Raw genomic sequence first — 11110 nt, 5'->3', positions numbered from 1 at the left:
TAATAAAATGCTTAAACATCAATAAGACAGGTAAGAAATATGGATATTTGTATATACAGTAGATTAACCACTCAGATAAAGCTGCTTTGATCCCTTTAAAATAAAGACAAAAAACTTATTCGACAAAAAAAAATTTCAGGATGAATATTGCCAATTTCCCACAATACACATGTAATTAAATGAAGCAATTTTCATGACTATAAGTGTGCAATAAAAAGACACAAATAAATAAACCTATTACAGTAATAACATTTTAATTCCTTAATTACAAATTTTTCACAATGCAAAAAAAGTTATATTACTCCAGTAATTGTATCTATACAGCTAAACACAAGCTGCAAAACACAATTTTTGTTGTTTCACAACATTGTACAATTTCCTGCATCCTAATCTTGGGATTGAGTTTTAATAGAAATATAAAGTGCATTATTATTGCAGGAATTTCTAAAATAACAGTAATAAAAAGGTAAATATACAACACTTTACAAGAATGGAGTAATTATGTCTCTTCAGTTCTTATGCAATGCGAATATTAACAGGAATGCATAAGACAAAATAGTTGTCATATTATAGCTGTACATTATATCTTAAGGAATGAATGAGTTGCACAAAATCACATGACATTCAAATGCAAGAAAAAAAAAATGACAACCTCCACTTTAAATATTCATCATTCATATCATTTATATGAGGGAAAAATTCTGACTAGAAATATGATAAAATCATAATCAAAAAACACATCAAAAGCAAAGTTTTCAAAAATATTTAAAAAATATGTTAGACTAATACTACTATAAAAATGACAACATTGTATTAATATTTGTTAATGAACACTAAATTTATATTTCAAACAATTTGGTGTGAGCAAAACAGATAACAGCATAAAAATTTCAGAATAAACATTTTGTTCTTTATACATCTATTGCAAATGAAATATTTTATAAATAACATGCAGATCTAGATCCTCTCCTACATTATTATACAGCATGGGCGTTGGCTAGTTGTGGTATGCATGCATTTCATCTACTTTACAGTGAACATCTTTTGGGATTTATAGCTCACACTGCAATGTGATTCACTGTCAGTTTTTACTATGTGAATTCCATCCATAAAAGTTTATAGTCCTATGCACATGAATTCATTTTCGTGAACTGAACTGTATTCCTGTTCGAGTCAACACTAGTCAAAATGCACAGTAAAATAACTTAGGCGATGATCTAAATCCAAATCCCCAAATGTATTATGATACTGAACTGACTGGTTTAAATTTTCTGTGGTTATACAACAATTTTCTTTATGGATCACTTTTCATTGTTGAATTTGATAGGCAACAAAGTGGATCAAAGTAGGTGGAGGGTTATCTCATGGCCACAGCTCATATTGAGAGGGATAGCATTTTGAAAATGAGAAGTTTCTACCAATGATGGTTGAAGAAAATAGCTTCTTAGTTAAGTAATGGCTTAGCTGGTTATAGTTAAGAGAAGTAAGTGCATGTTCCTCTGCAATTAAAAATGGCTGATAATTGCGAGATAAATCCATCTACTGCAGTATTATATTATTTTTGAGATTGAATCAATTTAACAGTAGTAATTGTGTAAGAAATGATACTTATTTGTTTGGAATGTAAGAAACAAGTGAAAGAAAGATATTGTAAGTGAGATCAAAACCTGTGTGACCAGTCTTTCCATCAATATCAAAACACACCTTGAAAGAACTGATTCATAATTTGTTTTAATAAAATGTTTAGTTTAGCTTACAATTATAAAAGCCCAAATATAAACAAACAAATCTTGGTTAAACACTAAACAAAATTTTCAGTTTATACATTGTACAGAAAGAATGAAAATGAATCACACATTTATATTCTTGGAAGTTAGTTTAAGGAAGGTGTCTAATAAACAAATGCAATACAAGGGTGCAACCATATCTATCAAATGATTTAAGTAGCACGAATATAATTACACCACCTAACAAACTTGAGCATCTCTTTATAAGCAGCAAAGAGAAAATGACACCTCCAAACTTCATTTATATTTGAGCATTCCACTTCGATACTCTTAAGTATTTATCCAGAGATTAGCATTTCTGCAAATCCTTTGTTATCAAAATTCTGTTTCAAATATTAAATTGTATTCTCTCTAGATGAGTTACTATAAATATGGAAGCACACAATGTTTGTACTTGAGAAACATTTACAGAGGAACTTGTCACTAAAACAGTTATATGTAATTGCTAATAAATAAACAATATTCATATTTAATTTACCACAATGAAGTTTTAAATATATTTACAACTGCATTCAAATCTACTTAAACAATATATTAGCAGACAAGATAAGGAGAAACAAATATAATATAGCAGGCTTGATGTTACTGTTGTCAAATTTATTAAAAATACAAAATCAAAAATACAAATAGCACACAAGGGAAATAAGTAAGATTAGTAATAAAATTAGAAATGACTAGTTATTATTTTTAAGTGGAAGAAATGGGTATATACTATAGTTCATTAAAAAAAAATAACCCCTTAAAACTAAATACTCCACTCATATTACTTTTAGAAATATTTCATTATTGTGAATTTGAAATTTCAAATAACAGATTGAATAAATAAAGAATTGATCCTTCCAAAATTTTCTTTTAGTATCAGAGATTTAAAGCAACAAATTAAAATAAGAATATAATGATCAAGATCTGACCGAATTAGAAAGAGGTATTAAAACTTTTAAAATAATTATTTTCGACAATGCTGTAAAAGTATTTTTTCCTCCAATTTCTATTTAATATGATCGCTATTGCTTGGAGAATTTTATTGGGATTTGAACTTCAGAAGATAAATCTTTATTTCAAATCTTATATATTGAAATTGAGCCTTGAAATTGATTTAAGAGAAGTGCTCTCTAGAAAATTTATTGCACAAAAGGTTAAAAGTATGCAAAACAACTTAGTTGTATGCATGGTCCATAAACATTGTCACTATCTTAAAATATTTAATGAGAGTAATGCACATTTCAGGAGATTAATAGTTTAGCTTTAACAAGTAAAAACTGATATGCTACAACAGAGAAAAGATAAACTTACTGAGGCAGGAAACAAACTTGCATATCTTAAGAGATCACATTAGCTCAATTTTATCAATTCTTTAACCTTCAATGAGATAACTCAATATTGTATTTTCATGATTTGTACTTGAAAAGAAATTGGAGAGAAATTCCCTGAAAAGTGCATGTGATCATCATTAATTTTTCAGTTAATTATTCATTTAACATACCTCATTTAAATAGCAAAGCTGATTCACTTATAAGAAAATGTCAAGAGTTATCTAGTTTCTTGACTGCCAATCAAAATGAAAGTTTTATATTTATAATTAAAAGGTTTCCATGATCTAGATCAGTGATTTCATTTTTTCCTATGTATTGAAAGTGCTAATTTTTTTTTTAATTTCTTTATCTAGCTTTTCCTACCCAAATAGTACTCTTAAAATTAATTAGGTCCCATTATATCATCCATAAGAATTCACACAATGATTGAATTACAGAGAATAGAAAATAGTTTATTCCAAAAGTTCAAGAGGGAAAAGGCACCAAAGAAGTTTTTTTTAAAGCAGTTTGGATACTTTAATCCAAATCTGAATATGTATGTATACAACTAAACCTCTCCTTCCCTAATAACCAAAAAAGAATACATTCCACATTCTTTTTTTTACAGTATTTTAGCAGTTCTAATACAGAGGCTTACAAATTCTTATTCATTTTAGTTTCACTAGTATTTGATTCTATTTTGAAAGTTTCAGGAACTCCATCCATTGGAAAACTAGGATCTACCGACCTTACTTTATAGAGAAAAATGCTATGCAAATATTTTCAGTAACTGCTTATGCTTTCTAGATTACAAATCTCTAATTGTTTTAAAAATATCTTCCTTGAGAAATATTTAGAATTTCTTGCTTGCCTCAAATCTTTCATCATTCATAAATTTTGTACATATTTCAATGGTAGAAATTATATCTTAGTATTGTTAAGTATATAACACAACTTTCACACATACAAAAAAAAAAAAAAAACCAATTTTCTCAGATTTAGATATCAGAAAAGCATTCTTCAATAATGCATGATAATGCTTCATTGAAGAATATAAACCAATATAACAAGAAGCACATGATAAAAATGATATCCCACAGCAAGGAATACAATTTTCAGGGAAAGTGAAACTGAACTGAAAATCATATAAAACAGCTAAAGAAGTAGCAAGAATTTAAATCACGGCAGAACATCAATATAATATTGTTAGTTGGATTTCAAAAAACAGCAATGATATAGAGCTAAGTGTTTCTTATATATATATATTATCTACACATAACAAGACAATTTACAATTATAGCTGATATACAATAAATGAAATAATCAATTCTTAATGTGTTTTGAATAATTGCCAAACTAAATTTATAAAGATAACACCAACTGGATGAAAGAAAAGAAAATATGAAAATATAATACATGTATTATCGAATACCTGGAATTGTAAATTGTGTTAATTTTCAATAATGTTAAATCCAAAACGGATACGAGTAACATCAATGTTTGGGAAACTATTACATCTGACACCATGAATGATGAATAATAATAGAAAAGTAAACTTTCATATCGTATCATAATTACATGCAAATTCAGCCAAAAAAAATATATTTGTTTATTATGAACAGTGCTTATAATTTGTTAAAAAACAAAATATAAATAACAAATATTAAAATATGGTCAAACATGCAATATATTCTAAAAAATTATACAAAAACTATTTGGCATAAAAGTTAGTTCACAAAGAAATTGAAATAAAAAAAATGAAATTACAGTATACATTTGAATTATTTTCTATTTCAAATTTAGATGTTTTAGACATAGGTCTTTCAGAATAATAATCCAATGGCACTCTGCATCACATATGTCTCTATTATTATACCACTGCTGGGCTTTTGTCAAATTTCCAGTTCACTAAATTAATCTTTTAAGTGTGTTTCTCTGTATAAATGTCAATTCTCTTCCCTTCTGTCAGCTTCTTTTAGTTTTCCTTTTTTCTTCTTTCTTCTCTTGTAATTCTAAGACAACATTAGATGAATCAACTGAATCACTTTCACCAGAAGAATGCTGAAGATCAGGCTCTTCTTGGATTTCAGTATCTTCGTTATCTGATAATAAAGCACCTGTAAATAATGAAATATCATAATGTTACTTTATGGAAACAGTTACTGTTTACTTATAGAAAGAATAGCACTTGATGTGTAAAACTGAAACAGAAGATGCAAATGGTGATATACTGTATATCCAACTTTTATAAAATGAATATATTGCCTTTATTTTGCTCTGCTTTTGTCAAATTGATTCAATTGCATTTAAGTTTTTCCAGCTTATATTCATACTAATTCTGTTTTGATATTATCATGGTCAGGAGTAATATAATTTTTTTTTTTTTAAATGTACAAGCAGGAGGATGCCACATAGAAAAAATCTGGTATAATGTATTTATTTTAGCATATTCCTTTTACAATAATACCTATAAAAGCATGAAAGAATAAATCTTTATTGTAAAATCTTCATAGTTTTTAAAGATATACTGTAATTTGTACACTAAGTACAAAAAAATTATAAGATACAATGCACTACACGAGGGTTGTAAATAAAGTAGTGGCAACATGTTAGCGCCTCTGTCTTGACAGATAGAGGTGCTAGTTGCATGTACTGTACATGTCCACAAAGTGACACAGTCCATTCTAACAAGTGTCCTTGTGTGGAGAAGTGGATGATCCTGGATCAAGGTTCCAGTTGCAGGAGATAAAATTGTGAGCGACTGTTATCATGGCCTTAGGAAAGCCTGTGGTGAGAGTGCCCTACTGTATTGAACTGTTGCAAGATGGATCAGTGCATTTTGTGCAAGGCAAGATCACCTGGATGATAATAACCATGCAGATGAAGATGTTCAAGGACTCTTCACAGTTGATCAGCAATGGACTGTACGCAGTTGGCCAAGGAAACTGGGATAAACCACCAAAGTGTTTGGCACATCCTAAAAGAGAGGCAACTGCACTATCTCCACCTTGATAATACACCCTTGCAAAGTGATCATTTAGCACCTCAACTATTTCTTCTACTTATGTGGCGTAACTACTATCAGCATTCATTTAAGTTATCCTTCCAAAATTCTTCTTACTTGCTACATAACTCTTTGGGATTTCATTTGGCCTGCTCAGCTAATTTCCACTGATAATCTGATTTTGCTTTTTTTTACCATGCTAGTCCTCCTTGCCTATGCTTTGTATTGCTCAAGGGAATGATGATCACCTATCCCCTTATATTGCACTTTTTTTTTTTTTTTTTTGCAGTTCCTGCTTAATGATGCTACTCATCCATTTGACTCCCACATGGTTTAACTTCCTGATCCTGAGAGATCAAGTCTGATACTGCTTTTTTCAAACACCCACTGTCCATTGCTGACTTCCTTTCCTTGTAGTTTCTTATGCCATGGCAACAGCGCTGGCCCAAGCAAATTTTTGAGTGTGGACAAGATTTTATTTATGTATATATAAAAATTATATATATATATATAGTGAATAAATAAATAATAATAATAAATAAATAAAATATTTTTGAATTTATTACATAAATAAAATATTACCTAAATCACATTAAATATAACAAAACAAATATGAAAAACTAAATTAAGAATTAACAATTTTAATTATTTAAAAAAAAAAAACCTTTCTAGTCTTAATTTCGGCAAAAGACTTGACTACTTCTAGATCTAATGCCTTGGCTATGTCACTTTCAATAGCTAAAGTGGCTAAGCCATCTAATCTCTCTTGGGACAGTGGACCGCAAATAAATTTTAATAAGTCTTAATAATTTAGAAAAACTGCGCTCTGCACTTGCAACTGTAGTTGGGATTGTTAAAAGAATTTGTAGTGATGTGTTAGGAAACACATTAGGAAAAAGACTTATGCAGTTATTTGCACAAATATAATTTAATACTTCTTTGGGAGAATAATTATTTGATATCCTCCAAGACAATATTTTTAATTCATCTAATAAATCTATTGCTGAAATATCTTTTTGATCACCATCAGACAGAACAATTTCTAAGTCGAAACAAGCTTTTTTTACTGTATCATTATCAAATTTTAAGTTACCAATGTTAAAGAGAAACCCAAAAACTGATTCATATTTATTTAGCTGTTCAAATCTCTCAGTAATTGATGTTATTGCTGAATCAAGAATTACATTAAAAAAAAAAAATTTGAAAATGTCACTCAAAATTAGTAATTGATTCGTCAGGACATATATAATCAAATTGAGTTTTTACATGTCGAGTTCGTGTGCTGTCGTTAGTTGGGAAATCAGCATTTAACCAATATTAAGAGCAAAGTTATGGCTTGGTGCTTAACTTTCAAAAAATTATTTTTGCTTCTGTATGATGTCAAGAATTTTTTCGTGACATCTAATGATTTCAAGGCTTCCACTTAATATTGCAAGAGATATTTTGCAATTGTTTGCTAGATGCATTGACTTCACTTAGAATGTCATACCAAACAAATGTGCCAAATATAAACTTGAAAGAATTAATTTTTTTGCTAGCTTCCAATTTTGTTTTAATGCCTTGTTGCCAAATTAAGCTGTCATCTTCTGTGATGAAAATTAAAGCTTCATGTATTTCTTTTACTTGATTTCGTATTGCTTTTACAGCTTCAACGTGACTTTCCCATCTTGTCGTGCATAAAGGTTTTAAAGTAAAATTTTGGATGTGGTTTAGAACTTCCCATCGATGACTCGATGAAGAAAAGAAATAATAAATTGACTGAATAATGTCAAAAATTAAACCGTATCTACATTGCAGCTTTCTGCATCGCTCAATACCAAGTTCAAGGAATGCGTACAACATGGAACAAAAAATGCTCTAGGATTTTTGTTCCTTAAAAGTGCTTGTACCTCTGCATTCTTCCCCTTCATATTTGACCCATTGTCATATCCCTGACCACAGATATTTTGAATATTTAAGTTTTTTTCTTCTAATAATTTTAAAATTACTTCAGCCATACCACTTTCTGTTGTATTATTAATTTTAATAAAATCTAGAAATCTTTCCTCTATTTGTATAATATCTTGGGTTTCTTCATTTTTTTCTTTTATAGAAACATATCTTACAAATACGGACATTTGCTCCTGTCGCAAAATATCAGTAGTACAATCAACAATTATTAAAAAATACTTAGCATTCATTATTTTAGATACTTTTTTTTTTTATATTTCATTACTCAATATATTAATGATTTCATTTTGAATACATTTCCCTAAATAATGAACATGAATTTCATTGTTTTTTTGTGTGTTCTACATGTTTTTGTAATACGCTGTCAAATTTGGTAAATAATTCAAACATTTTCCATTATTATTTGTATACAGAGAATCTGAACTTTGTCTGAACGCTATGTTTTCTTTTGCAAGAAATTTAATAACTGATATTATGCATTTTAAAACATGCATCCAGAGTTCTTGTTCTCTTTTGAGTAATTTTAGCTGATGTTGATCAATTGTAGTTTCATTTTTTAAACGCTTTTCCAAATCAATCCATTTTTCAAAATTATTAAAATATCTTGATATTTTTCGCGCTGCTGAAGAACTTGGGACATATGTTTCCAATCGTTATTTCCTTCCAAAATTAAGTTCATAGTTCGAATATTAGAAAATAATTTGCAGCAGAAACAAAATACTACATTTTTTGAACTTGAGTAAATTAACCAAGATCTTTTAATGGTTTTTCTGTTACTCAAAATCCTATTATAATGCGATACATGAAAACTTCTATTATGTTCATCGAGTGGAAAAAAAAGTCTCTCTTGATTCAGCAGGAGGACCTCGTTTTACTAAGATATCAATTATTGTATTGGACAAGTATGGCCATAAAGCTGGATCATCAAAAAATTCAAAATTTAGTGTTGAGGTATTTATATTTGAAGTCGAAGCTATTGGATGTTTCTCAAGAGCCTGATTATCATCTAAACACAAATTCGAATTTTTTTCCGATTTCCAAAAATTTCTGATTAATTTTGTTTCTTAAATAAAAATATTCTATTTATAAGAGAATCAAATTTTCTCAATGAAACTGGATCTAAATGTTTCTGTCCCAGGGATTATCAAAATAAAAATAATTATTTGGAGCTTATATAATTAGAATAAAATATGATTATCTTTATAAATATGTATATATAAATTTAATATTTTTTAAATATATGATATATCCAATTTAATTTTTTTTTTTTTTTTAATTTTTTCTGCCTCCAGTATAATTGTAACATGAACTCTAAGTTTTCTGGCTGCTGTATTTGCCCATTCTGCCTCTGCTTCACGCCAGGCTTGCATGGCAATGCTCTAAGCTGCCTCCTAAGTTTGTCGTAATCACTGGCCTTGTAGTATCCCATATGTCTCCTTAACTGAGAATTCTACATTTAGCAAACTTCTAGGATAAGACTGCCTTGAGTGGAGACAGACCAGATACCTTGGTTATGGATACATCTTCTGATGCTGTTACAGTATAAGTGCTCTAAACTTCCAGCGTCCTCCGTCCATCATGCTGTTTCCGATTATTCCTTAGTAACTGTATAAATTCCATTTCTACCCTGCCACACACACTCTTTCCTCTATCAGCTATGTTTCTGCAGTTAAAGATCCTCATGATCAGCACTCATGAAAGCACAAAAAATAAGGATACATGGTATCCTTATTTTTTGTGCTTTCTTGTCTGTAACAGCAAGCAATGAGGTATTTTTCCCTTGGTCTCTATCTCAACACCAGATCTCCCTGAGTGCCTCTCTAAATTTCTACTTCTGTTGGTTGCAATTCTTCGGTTATCATCAATAATATGCCCGATTCCCTCCAACCTCTGAAATTATTACTAAATAGCTTAAGATTCACAACGTATATCGGAATATAAATTAAAATAAACTTTAATATATACTTCCTACATTTCGGCAACGTCAAGTTGCCATCTTCATGGGAACATAAGATTAAGACACGTGCATGCAGGCACTAAAAACAGCAAATGAGGTAGAAGCGAGGAAACTACTGTTTTTCCTAAAGTCCTGATGGTGCCCCCTAGTGGGCTATATTAGGTATTCTTGGCTGTTGGGCTGAAGTTCTCAAGATGTACCTCTCCCAAATTTGGGGCAGTCTTATGCATCCAAATTTGTTGAGGTTTGGCATGTTTCTTAGGACTGAGGCTGATTACATGAATAGTCTTTCAAATTTATACTTGCTGTGGTGTATTACTGTGGCTTTTTTCCACCATATTCTGTGGCGTGTATCCAGAGCATGGTCTGCAAGCCCAGAGGTAATTTTCGGAAAAAATTACCAAAATCCTGAATAAACATGACCTGACCTCTTGTTATAGACCATACAGAAAATTGGCATCCCTTATCTGCTCCACTAAAGACCAACCGCTTTCCCTAGACCTACCTGGTGTATACCAGGTCCCTTGAAGCTGTAAGCTGTCCTACTTTAGCTAAACAGGCAGGACAGCGAATATCAGAATTTCGGAACACAAGGACTACATCCGGTTTCACCAGTACAGCCACTCTGGTCTTGCAGACCATGCTCTGGATACACGCCACAGAATATGGTGGAAGAAAGCCACAGTAATATACCACAGCAAGTATAAATTTGAAAGATTTCATAGAATCAGCCTCAGCTCTAAGAAACATGCCAAACCTCAACAAATTTGGATGCATGAGACTGCCCCAAATTTGGGAGGCATACACATCTTGAGAACTTCAGCCCAACGACGAAGAATACCTAATATAGCCCGCTAGAGGGCACCATCAGGACTTTAGGAAAAACAGTAGTTTCGCCACTTCTACCTCATTTGCTGTTTTTAGTGCCTGCGTGCACGTGTCTTAATCTTATGTTCCCATGAAGATGGCAACGTGACGTTGCCGAAATATAGGAAGTATATATTAAAGTTAATTTTAATTTATATTCCAGTATATGTTGTGAATTCCTCAAGTTATTTAGTAATCATGTGCAACCAACGTATAAGCCTTTCTAAGAGAAGCCTCTCTGAAAATACACCAT

General features: G+C 30.5%; 1 protein-coding gene across 1 annotated transcript in view; it reads right to left on the bottom strand.

Moving 5' to 3' along the window:
• Positions 1–229: 229 nt before the first annotated feature.
• The window catches only part of LOC150106839 (BRISC complex subunit Abraxas 2-like), a 139804-nt gene continuing 128923 nt past the window's right edge, over positions 230–11110 (bottom strand). Inside the window, exon 8 of the mRNA XM_090392748.1 lies at positions 230–5196. Coding sequence (XP_090248874.1) covers positions 5045–5196 — 152 coding nt within the window. The 3' untranslated portion in view covers positions 230–5044. The remainder of the gene's footprint in view (positions 5197–11110) is intronic.

Source organism: Typopeltis vanoorti, chromosome 5 (genome assembly GCF_054136105.1).
Source record: "Typopeltis vanoorti isolate ZY-2024b chromosome 5, IOZ_Tvanoo_1.0, whole genome shotgun sequence".
Taxonomy (NCBI): Eukaryota; Metazoa; Arthropoda; class Arachnida; order Uropygi; family Thelyphonidae; genus Typopeltis; species Typopeltis vanoorti.
Note: the sequence above shows the minus strand (reverse complement) of the source record. Positions and strands in the feature narration are given on the sequence as shown.